Source organism: Macrobrachium nipponense, chromosome 4 (assembly GCF_015104395.2).
Source record: "Macrobrachium nipponense isolate FS-2020 chromosome 4, ASM1510439v2, whole genome shotgun sequence".
In the NCBI taxonomy this organism is placed as follows: Eukaryota; Metazoa; Arthropoda; class Malacostraca; order Decapoda; family Palaemonidae; genus Macrobrachium; species Macrobrachium nipponense.
In genome coordinates, this window is record NC_061100.1 from 14,460,237 (window position 1) to 14,476,322 (window position 16,086).

Here is a 16,086-nt window from a genome sequence, read left to right on the forward strand (position 1 = left end):
ACTACCAAAGGCATACCTGGCAATAAAGAAATCCTAAATCTGCCCTTCCTGAAACTACTAAACCATGGGAATTCAAAACCACATCAAAACAAGTTGATACACTCCTGACTGAGATGTCGTTATTTACCACGACTGGAGTTGGAGTATCAGGTCCCAAATTTTATTAGGAGCATCGTAAGGAGAGATTGTTTAATGGAGTTTGAACCTGTGTGCCAGCAACGAGGTTCAGCTCATCGAGTTCATAACATCAGTTCCTCCGAACTGATCAAGAAGTGGGAGCCTGTGCCAGCATTAATTGGCAAAATCTACACACACACACCTCACAACACACCACACCCACCACACCACACACACAACACACACACACACACACACACACACACACACTGCTGTTACCTCAGTGTTACAACATCTGAGACAGATTTTTGCCAATAAAGTTTATCAACAGCGTATGTCAGAAGTTCAACTTATTTCGCTGCACATTCATTTTGTGGTAATTTCCCTTGCCAACCCATTTAGTGGTCTTTGCGTGACTGGCTGCTTATTCATCTTTGTAAATGTATGAGACAGAAAATGTACTGGCGTTGTTGTATGGCTCTGATAAGGAATTCTTTGTTATTAGCTATACAATTTAACACGACAATTTCCACTTAGCCAGTAAGTGTTCGTAAAATCTCACTAATGAGTATAAAGTTTCCACCCTACAACAGGAGGGAGGCAGTATGTAGGATTATGTCACTTCAAGGTACTTAAATTTTATTTATAAATTTACATTTCTCCACCTTTTTATCTTTCAGTTTATGCGGTAACATCGAATCTTTAGAAGCCCGTTGCGATGAACTTCAGAAGAATTTGGAGGAGGCTCGGGCAGGAGCCCAGCAGTTACGAGGAAGAAATAAAAGAAGATCAATTATCCTGGAAGAACAGAGCTTCCGTCGCTCTCACTCGTGCGAGAATACCACACAGGTAGGCAGTGCCTTAACAGGAGTAACACTTTCTCTTAATCTATCACATAGTAATCTGGCTAAAAACTTGATTACAGTCTCTTGTAAGTTATTGTCAGTCGTTTTGTCTTCCCTATACCGAATGGGATCTATCACTCGTAGTAAAACTATCTTGTTGTAGATGCAAATTTGTTGTACTTAGTACCCAGTATGATTAAACTCCGAACCTGGCGGCATTAGAAGTTTCAAAAACAAGGTAGTTTTATGACATTCAGTTGGGAATTTGAGGATTCCAACTAATTAGACAGTGACCATCAAACCACACTAGAAATAATTGTAGTTTTCAACCCAATTTTTGTCAGGAATATTATAACTTATCGAGTTACAATATTGTATACCGCACAAGAACCTCTACCGTATTTTAAGGAAATGCCTACTGTACTCAGAATGTTGAAGCAAACGCACCTAGTACACGTTAAATTTGTCCTCAAACCTTATACACTGGACACCTTTTCAAAGCACTGCATATGTCTCAAAGTTACACACCTTTTCACCCTATTGAATTACAAGATCAGGCAATGATTTTTCTCATTGTATTAGGATAGTTTCACAGAATATTCTTGACCTTATTGCTTCCTAAGCATTTTTATCACTTGTCAGTATGAAGAAATTCCACACATAGGGAAACTGAGTCGTGTTCTATATCCCCTGGCAATTTCATTGCTAAATAGTACATAGGCTATTGGTTAAAGAAATAACATAAGGCACCTTGCATTTTCACGTACGTATTGTAGAATGTTGAAAACTGAATTTGATTTTTCAGTTTGAAGAAAGCTCCATATCTCTTGGTTCTTTTGTTTTCCTTTGATTGGGAAGTGGCAGAAAATTATAGTACCCGAGATCCTTAAATCAGTTATTCATTGTGGTAGAAAGTATTATGACTTGTTTATGATGTTGCTCTTGAGACAGGCCCGAAATAAGTTCTGTAGCTGACATAATATGTACTATAACCAAGCTTTGGTCATTTTAAGTCGTTCCCCCAAAACTAAGTTCTTGCATAAATATCGTCGGAGAAAACTTTCTTTTAATGTGATTATTTAATTTAGTGATAAACTATATTTAAACTATTATTATTATTATTATTATTATTATTATTATTATTATTATATTATTATTATTATTATTATTATTAAAACCACCGGACCAAAAGACTGTCATAAAGATTGGGGGGGGGGGGGGGGTTGAATGCCCGAAAAAAGCAAAAAAAAGGAGCAGTGAAAAGCAGCATTTTATATATATACTTCTCATAGACTGTAGCAGGTGCCGTGAATAAACAATGAAATTAGGTGAAATTTACGAGTATGTTTACTTCCAGCTTAGAAAAAATCATGTATGGAACTTTTAAGTGAATCAATCGGCTGCTTTAACCTGTTTTATAACTTCACATGCAAACTTGAAGTAATCTAACATATTTCCCATTAGGAATAGTCTTTTTATCAAATATGCTTGCCCAGTTTGTCTTCCATAATCATATTTCCAACTTTTCGTTGTCGATATTGTTTTCATTTTCTCATTGAAGACTATAAGACTTGAAAGATCCTTTCCCATGCAGCAGGACAAATTAGAGTGACTCATGAACGAAATCTACTTGAGGTTACAATCGAAATACATTATCTAGGTAAGGCAGGACACATTATCAAGGGTCTTTTAAAGATACCATCTATTAGATGGCAAGAAGTTGTATGGGGGTCGTAAATGTCAAGTAAATTTAGAATAATTTGTTTTAATTTGTATATTTATATAATTTACACAAGAAATAGAAATAGGTTGTACAGCTAAGAACAAGGAGAATGTTTAGCAATTTTCATTGTTTTTAGATTAATGTTGAAGGGATCATTTATACACAAGCTAATATTTTCATAGAATCATATCGTGATGTTATAGATATACATATTTATGTAGTAGGTTATTCAGCATAGAACAAGGAGAATTTTTAGTGTATTTCATTGTTTTTAGGTAAATGTGTTGAACGGATCATTGATACACAAACTAGTGTTTTTATAGAATCATCATAATGGTGTCATAGATAGTACTTGGCTAATTGGGAATAACTTGTGTACAAAAATATACCTGTTTAAAACATTTTCCCCCAAAGCTGTTTCTCATTAATCTTCCCCAAGGATGAGGAGGGTGAGGTGGAGAAGGAGGAGGGGGAGGAGAAGGAAAAGAATGGGGAAGTGTTGAAGGAGAATAAGTGTGGCTGCCAGGTAAAAATCCACAGTCCTTATCTGCATCCAGTTTTACCCCCACAATTAATGCTTAAATGTCAATCCTCTTCTGATACATTTGTGTACAGAATTTAAGTTTTGCATTTTTGGTGTCTTAAATATTTTTTTTCTGTAGAATTAAAACAATATACTGTAATGCCATACTTTAAAGTGTTGACACTAGCGATTTGATTTTTTTTTTTTTTTTTTTTACTTTACTTTCTACTTTTGCTACTAGTGGTTAAATTATCATTCTCTCAAACAGCATTGTCAGTATTATCTCATTGTCATAATTTATTATCATCTTCCTAGAAATACAGGAATATTGACATGACGGGTGTAGTTTACCTGTTTTTTGGTGAATTTTCTTTGAGTCCTTTAAAATTTATTTTCCAGAGCATGTGGCAACTTTAGTGAATCATACCTGTGTACATAATGTATTTTAGTCTTTCAGTGTTCAATGTGTATGTTGTAAAATTCATGTTCAGAGCCCCATGCGCTCATACATGATACCTTTTGGAAGTTGTGGTTCAAGTATTCTCTATTATTGTTTTAAAACTATAATTACTACTGACAGTTTACAAAACACTTTTGTTTTAGATCCAGCTTTTATTTAGAAGTAGGTGTCCCACAAAATGTTTAAAATCCACTAAGTGACATGGAATGATTAGTACCTAGTGTCCATAAAATCCACATTACTTATCCCCTCTTTTAAGTATTGAAATTTCTGAGAAATATAAATAATTTTTTTTAATTAACCTTGTAAAAGACAGAAAAAATACACACATAAAATGTAACAGAGATATGCTGAAAGTATTTAAATGAGAAATGTATACGAATAAATTCAACTATGCAAATGGAATGTGAAAGATAATGCATGAATAAAGATATAATGCATACATTCTCTCTAACCTGTGACTTATTAATTAAAGTCCATTCCAACTTTCATCTGATAAACAGGACCTTAATCTGGTTACAAGTAGGATTCTATTTATTTTACATTTCACTAGGAATAAGATATTAAGTCTTGAATTTTGACTTTCATGCCAAGTGAATTCAATTTTCATGGGAAGTTTAGAATGAAGAATGTAAGGGTCTGAATATTCTGATTTTCATTTCACTGTAAGTTGAGTCATAGAGATGTTTTAACAATGATTCTTTATCCCACAATCTTTCAAGACCTCGGAGGATAGAGCAACGGAAGAACTCGAAACCAGGGCTAAGATTGAGGAACTTCAGGAACGCTTAAAGGAATCCCAGAATGAGAGAGTGGGAGAAGTGTGCAGAAGGGAAGAGCTGGAGATACAGTTGGCATGTATGGTTCAGGTACGGTAATTCAGGTTTTTTTTTATTTTTTTATAGCAAGTTCATTTTTTAGGTTAGTCTAATTTTTTCTCCTTTGCAGTACTATTTGGTTGGTTGGTTTAGATTAAAAAGGTCTTATGCTAGAATGCGTCCTTAAACAAATATGGCCTCTAAGTTTAATAAGTGGATAGCAGGTTTAATGCGGATTTTTTTTTTTACTCTGCCCATACAACTGAATGTATAACAAGTTTTCTGTGGTTGCATGTCAGTCTTGAGTCATGATTCTTGTACAGTACATTAGTAAAAAATTTAGAGCACCAATATTACTGCTGCTTAGTTTTGTAGATATAGCTTAACTCATGATTTATTGAAAACTTTTATGGTGTAATTACATGACATTCCTAAATCTAATGAAAAAAATACAAATGGTCTTTTGAAAAAAGGGACGGGCTTCTTGAGTACAATATTATAGATCACATTAACTTAAAGTGGTAATTACTGCTTTTTTCATTTTAAACAGTTGACATTTGATGCTTTTGACAAGGATTTGTCAATTTTCCCTGTTCTTTGACCTGTTCTTTGATAGACATGGCAAAACACCAACTAGCAAATAATTTACATGACATTTATTTTTCTGTTGTGCAGGAAAATGCCGTCCTTCAAGACCAGCTGACAGTTTTGCGAGAAAAGGAAGTAACCCTGAGGACATTTGATGAAGAACTGGCTTCATTAGATGATGCTTCATCAGGCAGGCTATGTCGGAAGGTAAGTTGAGGGAGAGCCGTAATCTGCAATGAAATTAAGTTTTGTTCATGAAACTTACCTGTCAGATATATATATAGCTGTATTTCTGACGTCCGACAGAATTTCAAAACTCGCGGCACACATAGTGGGCGGCCAGGTGGTAGTACCCATTCCCGCCGCTGGGAGGCGGATATCAGGAACCATTCCCATTTTCTGTTCATATTTTTTCTGTCGCCGGTGCTGGAACAACTGTTTACAGTACCTCCGTCTAGGATTTTGATTTTATCTCGCTTTAATTATCTGATTGACTTTTGGTATCGACTTCTGGATTGTTGATTGGCACGCGTAATAGTGGATTGGTTTTTGATTTTGGATTGGCTTTTCTGTGTACATGATGTCGGGATCAAGTACTGGAAGTTTCAGAGTGTGTGTGAGGAGTGAATGTAAGGTGAGGCTTCTTAAACCTTCAGTTGATCCCCTCACAGTTTTTGTATTGGAATGCAGGGGGCAATGTTTGCTTGATGTTGGAGATCGGTGCAATGAATGCAAGGATTTGTCTGATGATAAATGGAAGATGTATGAGACCTATCGACGTAAATTGGAGCGCGATAGTCAGGAGGTCTTCCTCCAAGAGCAGTTCTACGAAAGGTAAGGAATGTAACATTTCTCCTCCTCTAACACCGGTAGATTTTGCTCAACCTAATCCTGTTTTGTTGCCTTCGGGCCCCAGTGCTGTGTCTGGAGAAGGTAACACCCTTTCTCTGATTCTTGAGTCTATTCGCGCTCTTGAATCGAAAGTTTTGGCCTTAGAAACTGGCCCTGTGAAAGTTTGTGTTAGTGCCCCTAGTGTTGTGGAGGGGGCGTCAGATCGGCCCCATAATGCCTCTAGGCCTAGACTCTATCGGACTCCCAGGACTCGGGAGTGGGTATGTCGAAAGCCGCAAGAGGGTTACAAGGCTCCCCACCGACCGATGGCGTCCCTTCGGCAGGCCTTGTTGCTAAGTCCCAGGCTGCCAAGGAGCGCGCACGAGCGCGTGTCCTGAAGGATTGCTTTTCGTCCTCCGAAGCGTCCTCCCCGCGCAAGGGGTGGAGCGCTCGGAGAGACTCGCGTCCGTTGAAAAGGACTTTTCGTTTTGAGGACGCTTCACGTCCTATGTCACCGCTTTCGTCAGAGGACGCGTATGACGCCTTTCCTCCTCAGAAGAGAGGTAGGGTTTTCTACTGACGAGGACGTTGGTTTCCGCGCACAGGCGTGTTCACCTGAGAGGCAGGTAGCTGTACCTGCTAGAAGGAAGGAGGCGTCCCCTCGCCCCTCGCCTTCTCGCAGGGTCAGTCCTGCCCCTTCTTCTGCTCCTTCGTCACCTACGAAGGATATCCTCGTGTCCCTTCAGGACCAGATTACGTCTCTTATGGCTCAGGAGGACTCGCCCAGCAGCAGTCGAGCCTAAGCGTAGAAAGGACGTTAGGCTGCCCGTCAAGAGGACGAAGCAGTCTCATTCTCTCTCGTCTCGTTTGTCTCTCTCTCCAGTCTCATCGTCTCCAATTCCTAGTTTCTCCGAGTATCTTTCGCTCTCGCAGTTAGAGGACGTCGCCAGCTCGGCGGCTCCGAGCTAGACGCTTTGCGCTCCTCGGCAGGGCGCTTTTGAGGACGCTCGCCAGGACGCTCGGACGTTCGAAAGCAGGACGCTTTGCGTCTCCGGCGGGCGCTTTTGAGGAGCCTCGGCCAGGACGCTCGAAAACGTTCGAAAGCAGGACGCTTTTGCGCTCCGGCGTCGACAGGACGCCTTTGAGACGCTCGGCGGCGCTCGCCGTTCGAAGCAGGACGCTTTTCGAACGAGGCAGGACGCTTTTGAGGACGCTCAGCAGGACGCTTTTGGCGCCTCTCGTCAGGAAGCTCGCGCTTCCTCTCGTAGGGACGTGTCTGCTAAGACAGTTCCCGTTGCTTCAAAGGACGCGCTACGTTCGCAGGATGTCCGTCCTTCTAAGGATCGTCGTAAGGGCGATTCCGTACCTGAAGCGGGTACTTCCAATCAACGGAAGTCTTTGTTCAGGCTTGAGACTGCTGGACGTACGCCCTCTCCTGATGGACGTTCTCCAGTTCCTCTTAGGGAGGAAGGGGAACTTAGTAGTCCAGGGAGTTCCGTCGAAGAAGAACCTCCTGTAGCTTCAGCTGTCTCGGACTATAAGGTTCTTGTCAGGCTGTTACGTTCATCCTTCGGGGATAAGTTCCAGCCGGCAGCCCCTAGGTCTCCTCCCTCTCAACTTTCGTCTTCCAAGTCCGTTAAGACCCCTGAGTTCGTCGAAATGAAGACATCGCTGTCGACCAAGAGGGCTTTCAAGAAACTTCAAGATTTCATGTCTCGAAGGAAGGATCAGGGCAAGACCACTTTCACCCTTCCTCCCTCTAGACTCTCCGGGAAAGGAGGAATTTGGTATGAAACCAAGGAGGACTAGGGAGTAAAGGTTCCTTCGTCCGCTCTTGGTGACTTCTCCAGTTTAGTGGACGCTCAGAGGAGGTCTCTCTTATCGTCTGCTAAGGTGTCCTGGACTCCTGTGGAGACGGACCACCACTTGAAGGGACTGCTTCGCACCTTGAATGTCTTTAATTTCTTAGACTGGTGCCTGGGAGTTTTAGATCTTCAGTCTAGAAGTCCTGATTCTCTCAGTCTGGGGAGCTGTCCAGCGTGTTGTCATGTATGGACAAGGCCGTCAGGGATGGTTCGGAGGAGCTAGTTTCTCATTTTGGAACGGCTTTCCTAAAGAAAAGAGCTCTCTTATGCAATTTTACCGCTAAGTCGTTTCTCCCGCTCAGAAAGCGAATTGCTCTTTGCGCCTCTTTCGGACCATCTCTTCCCCCAGGCTATGGTAAAGGATCTTGCAACGAGTTTGCAGGAGAAGCGACCCAGGACCTCTTGGTACAGTCTTCAAGACGTCCAGAAGTTCCTTCCACATCTTCATTCAGTAAAACCCCCGAAGAAAGTCAAACCCTTTCGCGGGGCACCCCCCTCGAGAGCAGCTCCTCGAGGGAGAGGTTTTTCGAGAGGAAGAGCTTCATTTATTTAAAAACCAAACCACCAAATGAAGATCTTGTCCTTCAGACGCCAGTCGGGGCCAGGCTGAAGTTCTTTGCGGAGGCATGGGAGGCAGAGAGGGGCGGATCCTTGGACTCTCAAGATCGTAGAGCAGGGGTACAGATCCCCTTTTTACATCCTCCTCCTTTAACATCAACTCCCAGAGACCTCTCTCCATCTTATCAGGGAGAGAAGAAAAGTATCCTTTTCGATCTGTTAGACCAGATGGTCGAAAAAAGAGCGGTGGAACAAGTCTTGGACCTGGGGTCACCGGGCTTCTACAACAGGATTTTCCTGGTGCCGAAGCAGTCGTCAGGGTTGGCGCCCAGTCCTGGATGTGAGCAGGCTCAATCTTTTTGTAGAGAAAAGATCAGTTCAAAATGGAGACGCCTCAGTCGGTGTAGGAGCCTTGAGACCTGGCGACTGGATGGTGTCTCTGGACCTGCAGGACGCGTACTTTCACGTCCCCGTCCACCCTCTTTCAAGGAAGTACCTGAGATTCGTCTTAGACAACAGGGTTTTGGCAATTCAGAGCCCTTTGTTTCGGTCTCAGCACGGCCCCGATGGTTTCACAATGATAATGAGAAATGTAGCGAAGTGGCTCCATTCGTCAGGGATCAGGATATCCTCTACCTCGACGATTGGCTGATCAGAGCGTCGTCGCAGGCGGAAATGTCTGAAGGACCTTCAATTAACGTTAGCCCTAGCAAAGTCTCTGGGTCTTTTGGTCAACTCCGAAAAAGTCGCATCTGACCCCAGACACAGTCCATCGTGTATCTGGGGATTCAGATGGATTCAGTGGCTTTTTGGGCGTTTCCATCCAGGAACGTCAGCGACTGGGGTTAGAGAAAGTCGCAGCCTTCCTAGAGAGAGAAGCTTGTTCGGTGAGGAGTGGATGAGTCTGCTGGGCACCATTTCCTCGCTAGAAAAGTTTGTCTCGCTGGGAAGACTGCACCTCAGGCCTCTTCAATTTTTCCTTGCGGAAGAATGGAAGTCGAAGGAGGACCTGAATGCGATCCTAAGGATCTCAAACAAAGTAAAAGGCCACTTAAGATGGTGGCTCGACCCACCCTCAGAAGTTACGAGAGGGCTTCTCCCTAAATCTTCTGAGCCCCGACCTAGTGTTGTTCTCAGACGCTTCCATTTCCGGTTGGGGAGCAACACTGGGGGGGAGGAAGTGTCAGGCTCCTGGAGAGGGGAACAGGTAGCCTGGCACATCAATGTAAAGGAACTGGCAGCGATATTCCTGTCGCTGCAGTTCTTCGAAGACAAACTGTCAAGCAAGGTCGTTCAAGTCAACTCAAGACAGCACCACAGCCCTTGCATATCTAAAGAATCAGGGAGGAACTCACTCCAGATCCCTTTTCTCCTTGCGGAAGAAGTTCTGCTATGGGCAGACGCAAGGCGCATCAAGATCCTGACGAGATCGTGGCAGGGGTTCAGAATGTCAGGGCGGACCTTCTCAGTCGACGAAATCAGCATTCTGCCAACAGAATGGACCTTGCACCAGGAAGTCTGTGTCAACAATTATGGACATTGTGGGGACGTCCTCTAGTCGACCTGTTCGCTACATCGATGACCGAAGAGGCTTCCTCTGTATTGCTCCCCGGTTCTTCTGGATCCCAGGGGCGGCAATGTTGCAGTGGACTGCGTTTGCCTCTGAGGAACTGGACAATGACCTGGATCTTACCGCCCTTTCCCCCATTCAAGATCATGGGGGAGGTAATTGAGGAAGTTCGCAGCTTCAGAAGGGACAATGGTTGCACCTCCTGATTGCCCCAATGTGGCCAGCAAGAGAGTGGTTTCACAGAGGTTCATATGACAATTCCCTTGTGGACTTCCCGAAGAACGTTGCCCTGGAGGAGAGATCACTACCAGACAGCCTCAACTTCAAAAGGTTTCAACCAAAACCTCTCCGCTCTGGCTCTGATACCTGCGTTCAGACTATCGAAAAGTGGCCAGGAGCGAGAGGCTTTTTTCAAAGGCAGCTGCGAGAGCAAATCGCTAATGCTCGAAGAGGCCTCTTCAAGAGCTGTCTATACCAGTTCCTAAGTTGGTCCTCCTTCATGGCATGGTGGCAAAAAAGGAAGGAATTTCCTCGTTCCACGACCTCTGTGAACCAAGTTAGCGAGATTCTTACTCTATCTAAGAAATGTGGCAGAAATTGGCAGTTCCTACAATTAAAGGTTTATAGGAGTATTTGTTTTCTGCCGTTTTTCCGCCACAGAGGACTGGACCTCTTCCTCCGACAATAAGGATCTAACAACGATCTCTTAAGGTCGTTCGAAACCACCCCAAGATTCCCACAGCAAGACCGCCCTCATGGAAATCTCGATGTGGTTTTGAAACATCTTATGCTAAGTCCCTTTGAGGTCCTCTCCATGAAGGTTCCCTTACTCTAAAGGGGACTTGACGGAGAAAAAGCGCTTTTCCTAGCTTCTTCTCTGGCGACGGCGAAGAGAGTTAGTGAAACTTCCAAAAGCGTTCAGTAGCCGAGGTGGGCTTTTCAAAGGGTGGGGGACAGCGCTGTCTGCTGCTAGTTGAGCCCGTCTTTCTTGGCTAAGAACGAGGAAACCCGTCTAATCCTTGGCCGAAGAGCTTTGCAATCACAAAGGGAGAATGTTCGAGTTCTCGTGGGTCAAGAACCAGAGAGAGCCCATGTGCCCTGTCAGGGCTCTTCAAGTTCCTATTTGAATGAATCGAACTAAAGAGATAAGAGGTCCATCAGGTAATCTTCTTGGTTGCTCGGTGAAAGGAGACCAGATTTGACCGTTTGTCCGAAGAATGCTGTTTGCTTTCCTTTCTTGATGGGACCGTCATTAAAGAGGCTCATATTCATCTTGCCCAGAAGACTGATTTTGATGCCTCTTTAAAGTGAAAGCTCACCGAAGGTCAGAGCCGTAGCTACTTCTCTTGCCCTTCCAAAGGAATAATTGGTCCTATCGAAAGATATACTTGATAGCACCTTTTGGAGGAGCATTTCCGTCATTCCGCCTCAACATTACCTCCGGGATGTGAGAACGATTTTACGAGAAACTCTGTAGTTCTTTGGGGCCTTGACATTTCGGTCAGACACAGTTGTTTTGGGGGCTGAAGGGTTAGCTCTCTCCCTATCCCGTTAGCTTAGGTTAGGTTAGTTTTTTTTATGTTTTTGGTTTTTGGTTGGATGGGGAGATCTTCTGTGGAAATCTCCCATTCCTATTAGTTTTTTTTTTAATGTCAGGGGTTTTTTTTTGGTTAGTTGGTTACAGGTGGAGGTTGGTTGCTGTGTTTACTGCCATATTCTTTGGCTAGATTGGTCTTGTCACATTGAGGTCAACGTCCCCGTTGACAGAAGGCATCCAGAAGTGCACCACACTACAGGTCCAAACATGGCTGCTAACTCTGATAAAAGCAGAAGCAGGCTTAAGTGACAGTAATCACAGAGTCTAAACTTTGGCTATCAGGTAACGGAACCAAGAAGTAAATCTTTTACTTAATTTAAGTTTCCTCAAAAATCCTATTTCTGTCTCTACCCACCATTGCCGAAGGTGGGATTTCAGCTTATATATATTATCTGACAATGGAGAAGTAATTTTCATGAACCAAAATGTTTTATTGTTTATAATAACAATTAAAGTTTGTTCATACTTACCTGGCAGATATAATTATAATTAGAGTGCCACCCACCCACCTCCCCTCATGGAGACCGAAGGGTCATGAATAAATGATGAACAGAAAATGGGGAATGTGGTTTTCCTGAATATCCGCCTCCCAGCGGCGGGAATGGGTACTACCACCTGGCCGCCCACTACGTGGTTGCCGCGAGTTTGTTTTGAAATTCTGTCGGACGTCAGAAATACAGCTATATATATATCTGCCAGGTAAGTATGAACAAACTTAATTGTATTATAACAATAACATATTAAGTTCAGTGTTTAAGTCCCAAACTTTCATCAGAATTAATTTTACTTTTCACATATGCACACAATAGAATTGATATGATCTTTAAATGGAAATTTTGTATACTCATACTAAACATTTTTACAGACCCTGAACTTACAAAGCAAGCATCTACAAAAATTTATAGAGTCCTGTAAATATGAATTAGACTAATAATATAGTACATAGTAACTAATCTATCAGAAATGTATCAGTATAAATAAAAAGTCAAAGCTTATGATATTAGATTTACAAGTTATGCTAGAATGTTATTTCAAAGTTACCAAATCAAAGTAAGGTATTATATTCTTGTTGGTGGCTGTTATTCCAACAGTTACTAGTAATATTTTTCATTAAGTACACATACATATTTTTAATTTTAAATTTCTTAAATACTGTATGTATTTAGAAACAAAAGGTTATACTTTTATATGATAGCTCACAATTTTACATAGCCTTTCATGTATCAGTAAGAATCTCAGATAAGTGGATCCTTGACTTACAGTGGGTTATTCCAAAACTAGTAGAAGGACAAGGTGCTCTCTAGCCCTATAGGTTGGTACTTGCTTAAATGGTTACTCAGTTCCTTAAGTGATTAACTGTGTCACTTCTTGTGTAGCATGAGTAGTTGTGATAGAACTGTGGTTTCATGAATCAGGCCTTTAGTATGAAAATAATGAAAAGTATTGAAAAAAAAAATTTTATTTAAAAAAATAATTTTTACATACAATTGCAATTTTTGTGGCAGTAAAGAGCAAAGCTTTTGGAAGGAGAAGTCAGAGCTGAAGGAATCATGAGGAGCTTATGGCAAATGACAGGAGGACCTGTAACTCCTTGATGGACCGGTACTTTCATGTAAATTTAAAACTTTGGCATTTGGTAACAATGGAGGCATGCGCTTACATATCTTATCGAGTCAACGAGACCCCAGAAATTTGTCTTGGAATTATATAAGTAATGAAAAGCCTGTGAAGATGAGGTGGATGACTTCCAAGCCTATAACATATAATGTAACTTGAGTAGAGTCTTGTAAATAAAAGGTAGTGAAGGGCGTGTGTTAGCCATTAGAGTAGTGGGGTAAAGAACCAATTCTGTGCACATGAACTTTGACCTGTACAGGTTCATCACTGACTCATGAGCCAGGAGATACTGTTCTTGGTAATTGTATTTTTTAATGACCCATTGAAAGGAAAAGCTTAAAAGGTTTCCTCCCAGAGGGCTAGATTTTTCCATATATATGCTAGTAACGCAACAGGACAGAGAATGTGATGCTCCTCATTTTTAGCTTGGAAGAGAGAAGTGGCATACCTTGACAACTTTGTCGTATGGCTTGAGCTTTGTCCACAGAGGTGTAAAAGATTGGGTGATTAATTCTTTTTCTTGGTATGAGAGACTGCTGACAGTGCATACAGCTTGTCCCTCATTTTGTGGAGTCTCAAGGTGTGGTGGAGGGAAATATTTTTAAAAACCATGAAGTTCAAATACAAGGAGAAAATCGGCTGTGATTGAAATAAATGTTCTAAGTTTTCATTCTTCTGTAAACTTAGATACAAATCTCTCGTGCACAAATAGGTCCATTATCATTTCATTGACCATATGCAATATTGGCAGGAAAAAGTTGTGTTGATACATGTACATTTCATTAAAATATTTTTCCCTTTACAGTGCCTTGGTCATGTAGATGATTCCGCAAGTAATTCCGGCCTGTATGATCTTCATGATAGCATTGAGGATACTGATGCATCTATTGAGAGCATCCATGGAGAATGTGCCCTTGTCAAACTCAAGAATGGAGGCTATGCATGGGGTTCTCAGGTGAGTGAAGAGATTTCAGAAACCATATTAATGAGGTCACTTGTAAATGTCTAATTTTTTGTATGGTGAACTAGGAACATATTGTTCTAAAAATCAAGACTAACTGTGTTTTATATAGTATTGTTGTTTGTCAATTTTACCACAGTAAGATGATTTTTTCATTATTGTAATACTGTGTGTGTTGCATTTCTGCTAGGTTTGTTACGCAGACATTTGGTTTAACTTCATACATTACATATAGGTTGGAACATTGGTTATCATGCAATAAAGAAATTAATTGGGTTTCTGGCCAAATATTTGACAGTTAAAGTTGAAAGATTTCATCCATGTCAGAATTATGATTGCATGATATAGGGTGTGTATTGTTTAAACATTTAGGAAGAAAAAGCTTGGTTTCATACAATGAACTTACCTGTCAGATATATACATAGCTAAGACTCCGTCGTCCCCGACAGAAATTCAAATTTCGCGCCACTCGCTACCGTAGGTCAGGTGATCTACCTGCCTGCCCTGGGCGGCAGGACTAGGAACCATTCCCGTTTTCTATCTATTTTCTCTGTCGCCGGTGGTATCAAACATTGTTGTTACTTACCTCCTGACTGGAATTGCTTTTCAAGACTTTATTGATCATCTTTATTGGATTTCTTGGTGACGTACTGGATCGTTGTTTTGGCATTTCGCTACTGTGGACTGGATTTGGACTTGCTTTTGATTTTTCTAATAGAATGTCTGATTCAAGTGTTAGTGTGAGAGTGTGTGTGAATGTAGGCTGCAAGGTGAGAATACCGAAGGCTTCGGTTGATCCTCACACTGTATGTCGTAAATGTAGGGGGTTTGACTGTTCTTTGGCTAACACCTGTATTGAGTGTGAAAAGTTGGATGCTAATGAATGGAAGACTCTAACTTCTTACTTGAAGAAGTTAGAGAGGGATAGGATTAGACGGGCTGCACAAAAGAGTGTGAGTACAAGGCCTATTGAGCCTGTTTCTGAGTCTAACTCTCCTTTTATTAATGAATATGATTCTCCCTATGTATCTGAATCCTCACAGGCTTTGCATTCGGATTCGGCTTCTGAAATCGCCAATCGGAAGGCTACTCTTCGTAAAATGAAGACAAAGATGGCGGCCATGCAAGGTAAGGCTAGTGATGTGAATTACTAAGTGAAGTGAGTGTTCCCAGTGTTGTGGAGGGGCGTCTGACCGTCCCTGCGATGCTCCCAGGCCTAGACCTCTTCCAAACTCACATACCCAGAGGAGTAGGAAAGTCGAAAGTCGTACGGAGGTTGTGGGGAATCCCCAACGGTCAGGCGTCCCTTCAGCAGGTTCTGTTTCGTTACAGTCTGCTCAGGACCGCTCTAATAGAAGCGTCCTACGAAATTGTTTCTCGTCGTCCGGTTCTCCTTCACCTAAACGAGGGTGGAAGGACTCGGATCTTTCTAGGCCACTGAAAAGGCATTGGAAAGAGCGCGCGTTCGACTCGAGCCCGGAACGCTTCTCGGAGGAAGCTCCTTCTTCTATCAAGAAGGGCTAAGCTGTTTTTCGACGCCTCCTAGAACAGTATTTGAGGATCGCACTTCTTCGAGTTCTCCTGCTTCTTCTATTGAAGAGGACGCTGGGGTGGCTTCCAAGAGGATATTGCTTGCAGTTCAAGAGCAGATTGCCTCTTTGGTTGGAGTTCTTTCGAGGGATCCCCCTCGCAAGAAGGACGCTAGACTTCCTATTAAGAAGTCTCGTCTTCTTCACCAGCCAGACGTGAAGCGTCCTCCAGACATGGGACGTCTTCCAGGCGCGAAGAGTCGTACAAACGTCAGGATCTATCCGAGCGAGTTGCTCTAGATCAGGATACGCTCAGGCGTGAGGCGCCAGCCAGGCGCGAGGCGCCAGTTAGCGCGGCAAGGATTCAGCCAAGCGCGAGGCGCCAGCCAAGCGCGACGGAGTCAACATTGCGTGAGGCGCGAGACGTCAGCCAGGCGCGAGATTGCCAGCCAGGCTACACGCTCCAGCCAAGCGTGAAGCGCCA

The 16,086-nt window shown here is 42.5% G+C and overlaps 1 protein-coding gene across 6 annotated transcripts in view; it reads left to right on the forward strand.

Annotated features, from left to right (window-relative positions):
* The window catches only part of LOC135210723 (uncharacterized), a 94,930-nt gene that overhangs the window by 49,213 nt on the left and 29,631 nt on the right, over positions 1 to 16,086 (forward strand). For 3 of the 6 annotated variants that reach the window (XM_064243519.1, XM_064243518.1, XM_064243521.1), the window contains 5 exons: positions 798 to 966; positions 3,125 to 3,211; positions 4,391 to 4,537; positions 5,162 to 5,281; positions 13,918 to 14,067. In XM_064243519.1, the coding sequence (XP_064099589.1) occupies positions 798 to 966; positions 3,125 to 3,211; positions 4,391 to 4,537; positions 5,162 to 5,281; positions 13,918 to 14,067 (673 nt within the window). The remainder of the gene's footprint in view (positions 1 to 797; positions 967 to 3,124; positions 3,212 to 4,390; positions 4,538 to 5,161; positions 5,282 to 13,917; positions 14,068 to 16,086) is intronic. The other 3 variants (XM_064243523.1, XM_064243520.1, XM_064243522.1) reach the window with 1 other exon arrangement.